A 16,925-nucleotide genomic window follows, 5' to 3' on the forward strand; every position below is an offset into this window, starting at 1 on the left:
ATTACCTAGGAAAATGTCGTCATCATCGATATTTTGCTGATTGGCGAGCGTGGCGAGAGCTGCCATAGTTCTACAAAACTCAATTAATGAGGGTGGCGGTAGCAGCACCACGCTCAATGGTGATCCGACCAAAATGTCACCCGACAACATTCAAAAGTGAGCGGGTCACGGCGCTTACCTGTAATTAGAAAGAGAGAAAGAGAAAGAACACAATGAAATGGAGTGGGTAGATTTCGGTGATACCGAAGGACCGTCGTCAATTAGGTTAAGTGTTTTAGCTTTGATTGATCACCTAAGGACTGTTCAATTTATAAAACGGACAACTTGCTTGTGCGATATCTTCTGTATTTTTCAATAAAATCATTATTAGTTTTTTGCATAACTTACTATAGTTATTCTCAAATGTAGGAAAAATATAACATTACGCAAAATGTCCTTTTTTGTCTAACTGAAGCGGTTTTCGTAAAACATCAATAAACACCCATTTCTCAAAATTCGACATAACTTTCCACATACTAAACATGCATATTTTCATGAAATTATCAATGTATTGGAATCTTATACTATTGTACTAAAGGTAAAGCTTACTAGTTGGTAAGTAATAACGCACCAAGCAGCCTCCAGCTTGATACAGTAAGTTGTCTTGTTTACAAATAAATTATTAAAAAATGTTTATTGAAGTCCTGTGATGCAATAGCACAACGGATTCGGCTCAAAATTTTTCCACAGCAGTAGAACACTGCTCTCTGGATGATACAGAAAAAAAAATTACTTTTAATTGCATTCTTCATCAAAAATTTAATCTATTAAGATGGTTATAGTAAAAAATGCATTCTTTTTGCTCCATTGATGCCGATTTTCGACTCCAGCGAATCTTGTTATTATTTATTTTCAACAAAGTTAATTCTATGTTATTGTGCACCTTATTGAATAACAATCGGATGTAAAATTTTATATTTTCAACATCATTGGTATGTAAAATTTGCATTAGGTTGCATTGTTATTTGGAAGAACCTTCAAATGGCACACAGTAACCAAACCAGCAATGCTATTACGAAGCATTTGAAACCACATTATTCCTACTTTCGACTGGATGTATAAAAAACTTGTTTATTGAATATGTTCATGCCCTTTTTGCTTTACAATGAAATTTTAATCACAACATCGAATCTCACTTGAGACTTGAATATTTCAACAACTAATTTTCCAATTGAGCTTAAACTTCGCCAAAATGTTTATTACTCATGCTGCTGCAGCATGGCACATACTTTTCTGATAATCAAAACGATATACCATATGTGAACAGTAATTTTGTGTATATTTTAAATTTTCAGCAATCGTAAAATTCACCTCATTTAACATCTGGCCGATTTTCTATGAAATAAAACTATTTTCATCCGATTCAAAAATCATTACTATAATGACAGATGATGTACTGAACAACAAAACAAGGGTGGTTAAATTTGAACTACGCGTCTTTTTTTTATAGCCTTGTAAAGTTGTCCGTTTTATAAATTGAACAGTCCTTAATGTGTTACTGTTGAGTGTTACTGAGAAGGCTGCTGGCCACAGGTTCAAACGTTCGTCTTCTAAATTAAATGAGCCACGTAAAGCAATGGTTTTCAAACTACCACTTAGAATGCGACTCACTTTCATTTTATTTTAATTTCATGGATTTATATCTCATTCACTGAGTTGCCGTCAATTCTAGCAGTTGATTTTCACTGTTTAATTTTTTGAATAATAAAAAAAGTGAAAGTTAAAATCTAAAGTTCGAAAATCAACTTATTTGTGAAACACTGAACTAAAGCATTTCATCTAACCTCCACTACCAATCATCAGTAGTCTAGTCAGAATCTTTAACGAACAATATCCGTTTACCATCGTCAACGCAAAAGCTTGCACTGAAATGCAAAAACTTTTGCTTCTCAAACCATCACCTTAAGAAGGTAGCAATCTCTGTTTCGACAAATAGCGACAAAACATGCATGCTTGCATCAGTTAGAACACCCTATCTACTTCAGGTTGAGCATACCGATACCTTGGTACATAATGTATTAGGAATCTGTTTACATCTTTCCGATGAGTACCTTCATCCAAGTTTTTTGCTATCGTTTTGGGCGATGGCATCGCCCGATGCTATTTTTTGCCAGCCAGCTCAAACATCGAGATTTAAACAAAATGAGAAAAGGCACTTTTCACCTTCTGTTTGCTCCCCGGTGGCACAGCATCGACTGCATGGAAGTTCACTGCATAAAGTTGAGAAACAAAAGTTGCTAAAACTGAGAACTTTTTACTTTATTGTTTGATCCACCGGAATCTTCACTCTAACTTGGCAGTTTTCCACTTCCATTGCTAGTGAGCAAAACTAAATCGTACGTCAATGGACGAAATGATGATGATCTCTTCTTGTACACTTTGAGATGCGATGCATTGTAAGGTAAATAATATGTTTTGAGTTAACGAGGGATTACAGGTCACCGGAGCAAGCTCCCGATTATAAGACAATAACAGAATCTTGCCAAGTTATGTTACTGATACCTAATCTGTTAAAAACTTGATACGTGTTCAGGGTTGCCAGCTTTATCTGCCAATGTCAGATTTCTGAGCGACAAGGAGACAACTAGAGAAAACATAGATTTGGTCAGCTTTAGTTCCAATGACAACGACCCACACGACAGAAAAGAACTTGCGATTGGAAACTCGGTACGAGAAATTGAAAACCTCTCAGTTTCATCGGAAGCATCCGCATACTCGCTGATGATACACGAATTCGTTACCATCGCACTACATGAGATGTGTTGGACAAGATCCATGGTGCGAACGTTTAAAGATAATCATCATCTAAAGGGTAAGTCGTTAATTATTGTGCCACCTTACCTTCAACTGATTCGCAAATTGTCTACAGTTGACGAAATGAAACCAAGTTTTTACAGTAGTTTAGTATATGTATGTATTTTAACATTTTGGTATAGGTTCAAATTTAGGATGCGTTTTAGTGAAATTCAAGACATTTTAAAATAACGCCCTCCATGTGGACATGTTCAGGCTCCACTTGAAACAAATAATTAAAGCTCTCTGGTTTGTATATGGGCATCGTGCCTAATTTTTACCTTACTCCAAGCTTATGTTTCACTGACAACCTTTCCTGAAACCTATTGACGAACATTAAGATGATCCGATAATGTATAATCATTAATTGTTCCAAGGCGCGATACCATGATTTTTGATTTTAGCATGTGATTGTACAACATATTTTTTAGAACTTTTAACTAAATTTATTCTATATCGACCGAAATCTCACTGATAACTGTTCAATTCATTATATGCAAACAATAGACTATAAGGAGAAACTGTGCAAAATTTGGTTGATTTTGGTGAAGTAGGAAAAAAGTTACTTAAGTTTGAAAATGGCACAATAATTATCGATTCACCCATTATGAAAGCTGCAGCCACACACGCGAACTGAGAACAGCTTTTATTGCGATGCGATGAGTGACATGCAGAGGCGCGTGATTGGTTGGTGGCTGATCGACGAAAGAATGTGCAGGTTGAGGATCAAGGGCCAATTTTTCAACTTCAGCATAACCAACGCGCACAGCCCTCACGCCGGAATCACTGATGATGACAAGGACGCATTTTACGCGCAGCTTGAACGCGAGTACGATCGCTGCCCAAGCCACGACGTCAAGATCATCATAGGAGATTTGAACGCTCAGGCAGGGCAGGAGGAGGACCGACGATTGGTAAGTTCAGCGCCCACCAGCAGATGAACGAAAACGGCCTACGACTCATTGATTTCGCCGCCTCCAAAAATATGACCATACGTAGCACCTTTTTTCAACACAACCTCCCTTATCGTTACACCTGGAGATCACCACAGCAGACGGAATCTCAAACCGATCACGTTCTGATTGACGGACGGCACTTCTCTCCGACACTATAGACATCAGGACCTATCGTGGCGCCAACATCGACTCCGACCAGTGCACTATCTGATGATGGTCAAACTGCGCCCAAAACTCACCGTCATCAACAATGTACGGTACCGGCGACCGCCACGGTACAACCTAGAGCGACTGAAGCAATCGGATGTCGCCTCAGCATACGCGCAGAATCTCGAAGCCGCGTTGCCAGACGAGGGCGAGCTCGATGAGGCCCCTCTAGAGGACTGCTGGAGTACAGTGAAAGCAGCCATCAACGACGCAGCAGAGAGCACCATCGGGTACGTGGAACGGAATCGACGGAACAAATGGTTCGACGAAGAGTGCAGAACGGTTTTGGAGGAGAAGAACGCAACGAGGGCGGTAATGCTGCAGCAAGGGACCCGACAGAACGTGGAACGTTATAAACAGAAGCGGAAACAGCAGACCCGCCTCTTTCGGGAGAAAAAGCGCCGCCTGGAAGAAGCGGAGTGTGAAGAAATGGAACTGCTGTGCCGTTCCCAAGAAACACGGAAGTTCTATTAGAAGCTCAACGCATCCCGCAACGGCTTCGTGCCGCGAGCCGAAATATGCAAGGATAAAGACGGAGGCCTCTTGACAGACGGACGTGAGGTGATCGAAAGGTGGAAGCAGCACTTCGATCAGCACCTGAACGGCGTGGAGAACGTAGGCACGGGAGCCCACGGCAACGGAGGAAACGACGACGCCAGAACAGCGGAGGACGGAAATGAACCAACTCTCACGCTAAGGGAAGTTAAGGATGCCATTCACCAGCTCAAAATCAACAAAGCAGCTGGTAAAGATGGTATCGCAGCTGAATTTATCAAGATGGGCCCAGAAAAGTTGGCCACCTGTCTGCATCGGCTGATAGTCAGGATCTGGGAAACCGAACAGCTACCGGAGGAGTGGAAGGAAGGGGTAATCTGCCCCATTCACAAGAAAGGCGACCATTTGGAATGTGAGAACTTCAGGGTGATCACCATTTTGAATGCTATCCCAGATCATCTTCCGTCGTCTGTCACCTAAAACGAATGAGTTCGTGGGAAGTTATCAAGCCGGCTTCATCGACGGTCGGTCGACAATAGACCAGATCTTTACCGTACGGCAAATCCTCCAGAAATGTCGTGAATACCAGGCTCCAACGCATCACCTGTTCATCGACTTCAAAGCGACATACGACAGTATCGACAGAGCAAAGCTATGGAGAATCATGGACTAAAACGGCATTCCTGGGAAGCTGACTAGACTGGTTAAAGCAACGATGGACGGTGTTCAAAACTGCGTAAGGGTTTCGGGTGAACTATCCAGTTCATTCGAATCTTGCCGGAGACTGCGACAAGGTGATGGACTCTCATGCCTAATTTTCAACATCGCTCTGGAAGGTGTGATGCGACGAGCCGGGCTCAACAGCCGGGGAACGGATTTCACAAAATCCGGACATTTTGTGTGCTTTGCGGACGACATGGACGTTATTGCCAGAACATTTGGAACGGTGGCAGAGCTGTATACCCACCTGAAACGCGAAGCAGCAACGGTCAGACTGGTGGTGAATGCCTCAAAAACAAAGTACATGCTGGTAAACGGAACCGAATACGACGACTGGATCCGTCTGGGTAGTAATGTTACGATAGACGGGGATAGGTGATGGAGGAATTCGTCTACCTCGGATCCTTACTAACGACTGACAACAACGTGAGCCGTGAAATTCGGAGGCGCATCATCGGCGGAAGTCGGGCCTACTACGGGCTCCAGAAGAAACTGCGGTCGAAAAAGATTCACCCACGCACCAAATGCACCATGTACAAAACGCTAATAAGATCGGTGATCCTCTACGGGCACGAGACATGGACCATGCTCGAGGAGGACCTGCAAGCACTCGGAGTTTTCGAGCGACGCGTGCTAAGGACGATCTTCGTCGGTGTGCAGGAGAACGGTGTGTGGCGGAGAAGAATGAACCACGAGCTCGCTGCACTTTACGGCGAACCCAGCATCCAGAAGGTGGCCAAAGCCGGAAGGATACGGTGGGCAGGGCATGTTGCAAGAATGCCGGACAACAACCCTGCAAAGCTGGTGTTTGCAACTGATCCAGTTGGTAGAAGAAGGCGTGGAACGCAGAGAGCACGATGGGCGGACCAGGTGGAGCGTGACTTGGCGAGCATTGGGCGCGACCGAGGATGAAGAGCGGCAGCCACAAACTGAGTATTGTGGCGTACTATTGTTGATTATGTCTTGTCTTAATGATGTTGAACAAATAAAAGTATGTAGAATATTACAAGTGGTAATAGAAATACGCGTATCTGTCAAAGGATAAGCAATTAAGGCGGAAGGTACGAAATTGATTACACTCATTCGAAGAGAGTATTCTGCTTAGAGAGTTCGAAAAATCGGTTCAAGACGTTGGTACTGTTTAAATTAATTATATTCCACCGTATTTTTTTATCATTGCAAAAAATGTTGTCTGCAACTCGTTGAAAAAACTCATCACTACAGCACTCATCATATTTATAAATGTATGACTCGTGCTGTAAAAAGCTTCATTTTGCAACTCATTGCATAAATAACAAGTAAACGTCCTAAATAAACAACTAAACTATGTAACAGCAGAATAGGTTCTTGTAACAAAATAAAAATGGTTTCATGGTATATTTCAGTCAAAATAGTTTATGAATAATTCAGACCTATCTCTTCTTAAATGATTCACGTACATCCCGTTATATAAAAAAGTTGAATATGCAGTTTCTAATGCGTCTATTAAGCACAATTACCTATGAAAATATTTGCTCCTTTGAGTCCCATCGCCGTCAGCGTATCCGAGCCTAGCTTGAACGAAAGAATAATCCCAGTCGTGAGCAGGTTCAGCTTGATTAGCACATCAATCAGCACACTATTGATTGTGTTTATCAGCAAACACATAGACAATAATGCAGCACGGTATTCGAGATATTGGCTGAAGTGCGCCACTTTGACTCCGGTTTTTCGTCAGAGGGAGTTTGCTGAGAAAATTCACAATTCTTCTTTTTTTCCGAAAAATCATCCACTAAAAATGCACACCCAAAACTCTTCCCACACTGCAGTCCAGAGCAAAGTTCTTCCCCGAAGAACCGACACAAAGGTGTGCACAGCAGCACAAGGAGTTCACTGCACACGAGTCAACCAATCAATATTATTTATTGCCTTTTCTCAGACCGGCATTCATTTTTCCCGTTCGTTCTTTCCTTGAACTCGACGCGAACCATCACAAGATCAGGAGTCAACTGCAAAAATCGGCTTGGTCGGGTCTGCTGCTAGCATCCAATTTTGGCCATCGCGCTCGTCACGAACTAGAGAAAACCGTTTCCCTTCCACTTTCCGAACTTTTGTCCTACAATCCCTCGGTTGGCGATGACTCATCTACGGCCAGACATTTTGGCGACACCGAATGACGCCCCATGAAAATGCATCCTTTTCTCACGATTCGTCGAAAACACGAAAGCACCACCACTGGCGAAAATAAAACCGGGACTGGCGAACTTCCTGTCAACGTTAAATCATTCACTCGAAGAATTTGCAACAGCCTCAGTCAGTTTGTCGTATCCGGAGCAAAATGAGTCACGAAAATATGCACCCTTTGAAATGCAAACAACGAACTGCACTCGACAATCGAATACTTTAAACTGTCGGGAAGTTTATTGCTGTTTTTCCTCCGCACGACGGTCAGTGGTGGTACATTTCCAAAGGAAAAAGCTTTTCTGCCGGAACCGGAGAGTTGTTGTTCGAACTTCGGAGCTTTTGCCGAGCGACTCTTTGTCGTCTGGCGGCGCGAACTTTCGAGGCCAGCACTCGTACCCAGCCAGCCAGTCAGTGCCAGTGCAGTGGTTACATGGAGCCGCATGGTACGCGGTTGGTTGGTATCCTATGAGGACTGTGATGACTGGTGAGTAATCAGAGTGTCCCAGGTTCAAGGAAATTGAACCTCTGGAATCAGGTGCATGAGGCGACAGAATGCCATGCCGTGTTGGAAAGAACTTTTTTTACTCACACATGCCAGAAGGTTCAGAATATACCGAATGTTTGAGAAGGGGAAGCTTCGACTAACGAAAATGGAAATGTTACGAACGATAGAGCTCCACAATGCAGCCGCATACAAATGTGGATATATGAAAGAAAAGGACCTAGATTATGCAAGACAAATAGATGTGAAACTTTGTTCTGGTGGTTTCTAAAACTTTGACCTTATTGTCAAGGAACTAGAAGTTCGAAATTTATCTTTTCATCCTGTGGCAGCTCGAATTCCATACAAAATATAACTCATAATAATAAAACAAAATAAAGGAATTCAAGTTTTATTCATTCCATAAAAATATCAAAGAAATAGTAGATTCTTGTATATTTTTATCTTATATTTAAAATTCTAATGAATGCTGTAATTTGTAATTGATTGAACATTTGACCCATAGTTGGTGTATTTTGTCGGGCTGTAAAACGGTGAGTCGATAAGGAGATCCTCCAACATAGCTCTGGCCCTCACTAGTTATTACCTCATGCTGCCACGGGTCGAGAGATGACAAAGATTGCCAGCAAAGAGTTGTGTGCTTAGCTGGGCACCGTTGTCCTTCTGACTTCAGCTAGATTGCGAATGTACGGCCCGAGCGTCTGTTCACTAAGGAGGTGCAGTTCAAACAGCGTCTGTTCTTGCATTCAGCGGCTGAGTATGAAATGCTACATCACGCCCAGCTAGATCCAAGGTGGTATCAGCGTGGTCACCCCAGAATTGTTTGGGACGCTAAACAGAACTGGCACGATGGCCCTACGGCGAGACAGGAGTGTTGGCGTACGCCCAACAAGCCACCCGTAAAATACAATCGGCAAAGACCCACGCGACGAAAAAAAGCTACGATTGGAAACTTGGAACTTGGAATTGCAAACAGTCTTGTTAGAGATCACAGTCATTTGAACCTTTTCGTCGATATTCGGCCTCCTTTGTCTCCGACATTCGCTACACAAGCAATCAAACTACTATACGAAACAAAAAGTCAAACGAATGCGCTTCACCACGATAGCGTCTTCGGGAGACGGTTCGGTTTTTGTTATTCCTGTCTTCCTCCATAATGAGAGCTGTGTTGGGCAATTGTGTGCCGTATTCAATGCAACATGCAAGAATAAACTAATACTAACATTCATAATCGGAATTGGCTAAAAATATATGCGAAAAGCTAGAATTAGACAAATGTCATCGTGTCAGACGATAATGATTTGACGCTTACTTATGTTTATTGAACTCGTTTTACCGCTCGTGTTGTGTGTAAGAGGTAGTGGTAGCGCACGAATGTAACAAAGCAAGCTGACACTCGACTGCGGCAACGAAATGAAGGTAGTGAAAAATGTCGAATGTTTACAAGACTGATTGCAAATTACTTGGTTTCGCAGGATGTGACAGGATAATCTACGACGAATTACATTCCCGCAACTTTGACATCGTGGCGATGCAGGAACTTTGTTTGACTGGACAGAGAGTGTGGAAAAGCAAGCATCGAGCAGCTACCTTCCACCAAAAATGTGGCATCATCAAACATACGATGGTTGCTCGCCGCGTGACGTAAAAATCGTTGTCGGTGACATGAACGCGCAGGTAGGAAGGGAAAAAAAGTACAGATCGGTAATCGGGCGAAACAGCCTGCAGGCCGTATCGAATGATAACGGCCAGCGATGCGTAAACTTTGCAGCCTCCCGTGGTATGGTAGTCCGAAGCACTTTCTTCCCCCGCAAAGATATCCACAAAGCCACCTGGAGATCACCCAACCATCAAACAGAAAACCAAATCGACCACGTTCTAATGGACGGTAGATTCTTCTCGAACTCAGTCTTCCGGATGAAGAAGCGCTAGCAGGAAGAACGAGATCGCGAAGCGATGGAAGAGCTGTAACGCGCTAAGAACACGAAAGTTCTATGAGAGGCTGAACCGCTCGCGCAGAGGCTTTGTGCCACTAGCCGACTTGTGCCGAGATAATCACGGGAATATTCTCACGAGCGAGCGTGAGGTGGTCGAGAGATGGCGGCAGCATTACGATGAGCACCTCAATGGCGACGTTGCAAGTGCCGAAGGTGGCGTGGTAACAAATCAAGGAGTATGTGCACAGGACGAAAGACTTCCGGCCCCTGACCTCCAAGAGATTGAGGAGGAGGTTGGCCGGTTGAAAAACAACAAAGCCGCTGGAGCAGACCAACTACCAAGCGAGCTTCTAAAATACGGTGGAGATGCACTGGTGAGAGCACTACACTGGGTCATTACCAAGATTTGGGAGGAGGAAGTATTACCGGAGGAATGGATGGAAGGTATCGTGTGTCCCATTTACAAAAGGGCGACAAGTTGGATTGCGGGAACTACCGCGCGGTCACACTACATAGCGCTGCCTACAAGATACTGTCTCAAATTATATGCCGCCGTCTATCACCGATTGCAAGAGAGTTCGTGGGGCAATATCAGGCTGGATTTATGGGTGAACGCGCTACAACAACAACGGACAACAGATGTTCGCCATCCGCCAGATGTTGCAGAAATGCCGCGAATACAACGTGCCCACACATCACTTATTGTTCATCGATTTCAAATCGGCGTATGATATAATCGATCGAGAACAGCTATGGCAGATTATGCACGAATACGGATTCCCGGATAAACTCATACGATTGATCAAGGGGACGATGGATCGAGTAATGTGCGTGTTCGAGTATCAGGGACACTCTCGAGTCCCTTCAAATCTCGCAGAGGGTTACGGCTAGGTGATGATCTTTCGTGCTTGCTGTTTAACATCGCCATAGAAGGTGTAATTGGGAGAGCGGGGATAAACACGAGTGGAACGATTTTTACGAATTCCGATTAGTTGCTTGGTTTCGCTGATGATATTGATATTATAGCACGTAATTTTGAGACGATGGAGGAAACGTACATCCGACTAGGGCTCCAGAGAAGAATCACCGAGCCTGCCACCCCGAATTTCTATCGACGGTACGACGGTATACGACGTGTACTTAAGCTTACTGGTGACCGCTGACAACGACACCAGCAGAGAAATTCAGAGACGCATTGTGACAGGAAATCGAGCTTACTATGGACTCCGCAGAATTCTACGATCGAACAAAGTTCGCCGACACATGAAGTTAACTATCCTACAAAACGCTGCTTGAAAATAAAAAAACAAACTTACGTGCAGAATACAAAGGCGCCATTGGAGTTTTTGAACAGAAGGTGCTGTGTACCATCTATGGCGGAGTGCAGATGGAAGACGGGAATTGGAGAAGGCGAATGAACCACGAACTGCATCAGCTGCTGAGAGAACCAACCATTGTCCACACATTGGTGCTTTTAATCGTATATCTCAAAAAAGCGGGTAAGTTGACATATTGACAAAAATATTGAACTACTTTAGAACATTCTTATACCGTATGGGGGTTTAAAAGGGAGGGTATCAAACTAATAACAAGCTGAATGAGGTGGGAGTCGTGGAAACCAGGCCCTAATCACGGAGGTATTCGCTGCTATGGTTAAAATTCGAGGATCTTGACCATAGTTGATGAAGTCTTATAGCAGTCTGTTATAAGTTTGACGCACCCTATAGATCAACAAATGTGTCACAAACCACCAGACGGAAATCTTAATGAGCATTGCAAGTTGCTGAGGAGTAAGATTGTTCTTAAATTGAATGGTGATTCACTGCTATAGTGGATTGTATACATATCTAGTGGTTACTTAGGGGTTAACTTGCTAAAAGCAACGATTGGAAAATATTGTATTACTCAGCATCTTGACCTTGTTATTAAGAGGAACTGTACGACATGGCAAGTCCTGCACTGGTGGTGGCTTCATATCATATCATCATATCAACTGCGTTTCCGAGTACTCGGTAAACACTTATTAAGTGAAACTAACTTCAGAAACCAGAATCTTCAGTATGCTCTGTTGTTCTTAACCCTTACCACAGCTACAGGCGTATGCGATATTACAGTGCCCTCTTGGCGGCTGTTCGAGTCCGTATGAAGTTGATCATCAATATTAACTTCTTTTCTCGATCAGCCTAGATAGCTGTGTAGTGTCGGTAGCGATTGTCTCAATTGGCTAAGAATAACGCTACGGACCGCCTGTTCCGGTGGTAAGAATCCACCAACAGATGACCCCTAATTCATGGTGTGATGCGGCTTTATGCTTACCGTGCCTAGGAATGAATGGCTAGGGGGGTCTAATAAAAACCTAACCGCTAACGGAGCCTGTGGAGTACCAGGGCGCCCTCCACAGTATGTAGCCCTTACTGCGCTAACCGGAGCAATGGTGCAGTGGACCTTGTGTTTCTCCGAGACAATCAGCTGCCCTTCTTTAGTCTCACTTGAGGCTAAATAAGGGCGGGATTATGAAGATGTTGTTAATTAGTTTAAATTTTCACCTATATGGTTTCGCATTATGCGATTTACACAGTGTATTCTGTGTATCCTCGCCTTTGGCGTTTTCCAATCGATACCGATTTGGTTTTATTGTTGCTGTTCTTTGTTGTGCTGTTGTTGCGAAGAGTTTAATCTCACCTAGTTTGGGTAGTGGCTACGGTTAGCATAGCTCAGATCAATCTTCAGCATAAAAGAACAGCAACGATCAATCTTTGCAGACTTATGCAAAATGGTACAGCCCAAGTGGCCTTGGTACAAGAACCTTACTTTCGTAAGGGAAATTTCTATCTAGGAAACCTTGTGAACCCGGTGTTTGCAACTTTCAGTAAACATGAAATGGCAAACTCGCGTGTCATGCCTCGAGCCTGTGTGCTTGTCAACAACGCAATAGTTGCTACACTCATCTCTGAACTAACCACCAGAGATGTATGTTCTATCACAATTGATGTATCTGTTGGAAACCTCAACAGGAAATACGTCTATTGTTCTGTGTATTTACCGCATGATGAACCATCCCCTACGGATGCTTTCAAACAAGTCATCGCATACTGCACTTCAAAAGGCCTTCCGCTAATTGTTGGCAGTGATGCTAAAGCTCACCATATCATCTGGGGCAGCTCAGACATTAACTTGAGAGGCTCCAGTTTGATGGAGTACTTAAGTAGTACAGATCTTGCATTACTTAACATAGGCAACCGCCCAACCTTCATTGTATCTGGTAGGGAGGAAGTGTTAGACATAACGCTTTGTTCTAGCAGAATTAGTCATGAGCTGACCAATTGGCATGTGTCAGATGAAGAATCTTTATCTGACCATCGCTACATCTTTTTTGAATATTTAAATTTTACTTCGCAAACATTGCGTTTCAGAAATCCTCGGTCAACAAACTGGGATCTTTATACTGATTTGGTTGCAGCCAAATTTCATGGATATTCACCATCCATTGACACTCCAAGTGATTTAGGTGATGCCGTTGATACTACAACGACCTTCATCATGGAAGCTTTTGAAGAAGCATGCCCTCTACGGTCTGTGAAGATCACAAGAGGAACCCCTTGGTGGAACTCTGATCTGGCGAAACTCAGGAAACAATGTAGAAAGAGTTGCAACAGACGACGTTCGGCTGGTTCGGAGGCTTTCAGGTCGGCTTGCAAGGCCTACAGGAAAGCTCTCCGGTCTGCTGAACGATCCGGCTGGAAAAACCTTTGTACAAATGTTTCCAGCTTGAGTGAAGTCAGTCGGTTAAACAAAATCCTTGCGAAATCTAAGGATTTCCGGGTGAACGAACTTCGTTTGCCAAATGGCGATCTGACTTCCTCTGATGAGGAAGTTCTGGAATGCTTATTCAGCACACACTTCCCTGGATGTGTGGATATTACATCTTCGGATGATCCTGATGTCTTTTCTTGTAGTTATGATTCTTTAGCTTCGGCTCGGAGTATTGTAACTATAGAATCGATTGAGTGGGCTCTTAATAGCTTTGCTCCTTTCAAATCTCCTGGGGCAGATGGGATTTATCCTATTTTGCTTCAGAAGGGATTTGATTATTTCAAACATGTTTTGAAAAAACTACTTGCTTGCAGTTTTGCTACAGGGTATATTCCCAAATCCTGGAGGGATATTACTGTAAAGTTTATTCCGAAAGTGGGTCGTGCGTCGTATGAAGAAGCAAAGAGTTTCAGACCTATCAGTTTGACCTCTTTTCTTCTAAAATGCTTAGAACGCATTGTGGATCATCACATCCGTGATGTTCATCTGGCCAACGTGCCTCTTCATGTGAACCAACATGCCTACCAATCTGGTAAGTCCACTGTGACTTTTTTACACAAGGTTGTTTACGATATCGAGAAAGCATTCGCTCAAAAGCAATCTTGTTTGGGTGTTTTCTTAGATATCGAGGGTGCCTTTGACAACGTGCCTTTCGATGCCATATTGGAAGCCGCACGGAGTCATGGTATATCTCCAATGATTTCCAATTGGATTCACCAAATGCTCAAAAACCGATATCTCTTCTCGACATTGCGTCTAGCAGGGATTAGGAAATTGAGTGTTTGTGGATGCCCCCAAGGGGGAGTCTTATCACCGCTTTTGTGGAATCTCGTAGCAGATACGCTATTGAGGCAACTCAAAAATAGCGGTTTTCCTACTTATGGTTTTGCCGACGACTACCTAACATTGTTAGTTGGTATGTGCATCAGCACCCTTTTCGACCTGATGCAAAACGCCCTTCAGGTAGTTGAGGGTTGGTGTCGCCAATATGGCCTTTCGGTTAATCCGAGTAAAACATCTATTGTTCTTTTCACGGAAAGGCGAAACCGTAATGGCGTTCGACCTTTGCGTCTCTTTGATTCTGAAATCGATGTGACTGAACAGGTAAAGTACGTTGGAGTTATTCTTGATTCCAAGCTTTCCTGGACACCTCACATTGAGTTCAGAATCAAGAAAGCTTGTATGGCCTTCGGACAATGCCGGCGTACTTTTGGTACAACTTGGGGTCTAAAACCCAAGTATATCAAATGGATTTACACAACTGTGGTTCGGCCAATATTGGCTTATGGATGTCTTGTGTGGTGGCAAAAGGGTGAAGTGAGAACGGTCCAATCAAAATTAGGCCATCTCCAAAGGATGTGCTTAATGGCGATGTCTGGAGCGTTCTCTTCAACTCCTACGGCAGCTCTAGAAGTTCTCTTTGACGTTGCCCCACTACACATTCATCTCAAACAAGAAGCCCTTTCTTGCACTTACCGTCTACGGGTACTCGGTCTACTAGAGGAAACTCCTGTGAACCGCACATCAACACACACCTCGTTGTTTCCACTTTTAGTGAATTGGGACAAAATTGTCCTTGCTCCAAGTGATCTTACAATTGCTTGTAATTTTCCATATAGGACATTTTCCACGAAATTCCCTTCCCGGGAAGAGTGGACATCTGGTTATCTGGAAAGAAGTATTTCAGACGGCATCGTATGTTACACTGATGGCTCCCTACTCGAAGGTCGAGCAGGTGCTGGTGTTTATTCTCGTGAGCTAAGGCTGTATCAGTCTTACTCACTTGGTAGACACTGCACCGTTTTTCAGGCCGAAATCTTTGCTCTTATGTGCGGAGTGCAATCAGCACTTCAGCAGCACGTAATGGGCAAAGTAATATACTTCTGTTCAGATAGCCAGGCTGCTATTAAAGCACTTGCTTCGGCCAACTCCAGGTCGAAGATAGTTATCGCTTGTCGAACTCAAATCGAGGAGCTGAATTCAGCAAACGCTGTTCACCTTCTATGGGTACCTGGTCATTCTTCCATCGCTGGAAATGAATTGGCTGATGAGTTAGCTCGCACTGGAGCATCACATGACTTCATTGGCCCTGAGCCAGCTATTCCGATATCGAAGTGTTGGATTAAGCTTTAGATTCACACCTGGCTGTCACTCAACGCAGACAATATTGGAATAGTTTGGAGTCATGTCGTCAAACCAAATTGTATAGTGCTGAGCCATCTCTACGGGTGGCGAAGTATCTAACTAATCTGTCTAAGCAGAATTGCAGCATGCTGGTCAAAGCATTGACTGGCCACTGCCGACTCAGCTATCACATGGCGAATATTCAGCAAGCTGATTCATTTGCCTGCGATAGCTGTGAATCCGATTATGGAACTTCGTATCATTTGATATGTAACTGTCCAGTTTTCGCGCAACTGCGTTTCCGAGTATTCGGTAAACACTTATTAAGTGAAACTGACTTCAGAAACCTGAATCTTCAGGATATTCTGTTGTTCTTAACCCGCTGTGGTAAAGAGCTATAGGCTCTCTTTCGCTTTATGCGTTATTACAGTGCCCTTTTCAGGGCGCTGTTTGAACCCATTGTGGTACGCTTGTGTGTTAGTACCCTCTTCCAGGGTATTTTCCTATTTCCCTACCTGTCCCTATCCCCATCCAAATCCTTTTTCCCTCAGGTAGATGATGAAATAGGCTGTTATTTTGGCGATGGCACAAATGTCCCAAATGGAGGATAACGTGCCTCTGGAGCCGGCCTTCTGATACCTGATACCTGATACCACAGCTATAGGCGTATGCGATATTACAGTGCCCTTTTCAGGGCTCATATTGTGGTACACCTATGCGTTAGTGGCCTCTTCCAGGGTATCTTTTCAAATTTCCTTACCTGTCCCTATCCCCTACCCCTTCCCCCCATTTTTGTTATAACGGCCCCAAAATGCGTTGATCAAACGAAAATGGGCCCCTTATGTCTCTATTGCCTTATGTTATTGGTGTAGACGTGTCATTGGCGTAGAATAGTTACTTGATACTGAAACGGCGATGCTGCTGCTGACATAGCTACTAAAGTATAAAAATGGTATATAACGAAATACTATGAATTATTTCAGTTAAGCTGAGCATGTTCCATCTGCTTTAACATGCCAACAGATTCCAACCTTCTTCCACTATTGAACAATGCCAGTTTTATCTTCGATAACCCACACTGTGCAACAGTCGACAACAACTTGCGCTACTAATCCATTGTCATACAATCAAATGGCACTGTCCGGCGGCGTACACACAAGCAGTTGGCTCATGCAG

General features: G+C 43.6%; 1 protein-coding gene across 10 annotated transcripts in view; it reads right to left on the bottom strand.

The window, feature by feature from the left end:
- The window catches only part of LOC109420362 (protein Fe65 homolog), a 408,519-nt gene that overhangs the window by 127,098 nt on the left and 264,496 nt on the right, over nt 1-16,925 (bottom strand). For 6 of the 10 annotated variants that reach the window (XM_062860991.1, XM_062860992.1, XM_062860990.1 and 3 more), the window contains exon 4: nt 6-178. The exons of 2 other annotated variants lie outside the window; for them this stretch is intronic. In XM_062860991.1, the coding sequence (XP_062716975.1) occupies nt 6-150 (145 nt within the window). In that variant the 5' untranslated portion in view covers nt 151-178. Of the gene's footprint in view, nt 1-5; nt 179-6,709; nt 7,664-16,925 lie in introns of those variants that run through there. 2 more of the 10 variants (XM_062860986.1, XM_062860995.1) reach the window with 2 other exon arrangements.

This window comes from Aedes albopictus, chromosome 3, assembly GCF_035046485.1.
Source record: "Aedes albopictus strain Foshan chromosome 3, AalbF5, whole genome shotgun sequence".
NCBI classification, from domain to species: domain Eukaryota; kingdom Metazoa; phylum Arthropoda; class Insecta; order Diptera; family Culicidae; genus Aedes; species Aedes albopictus.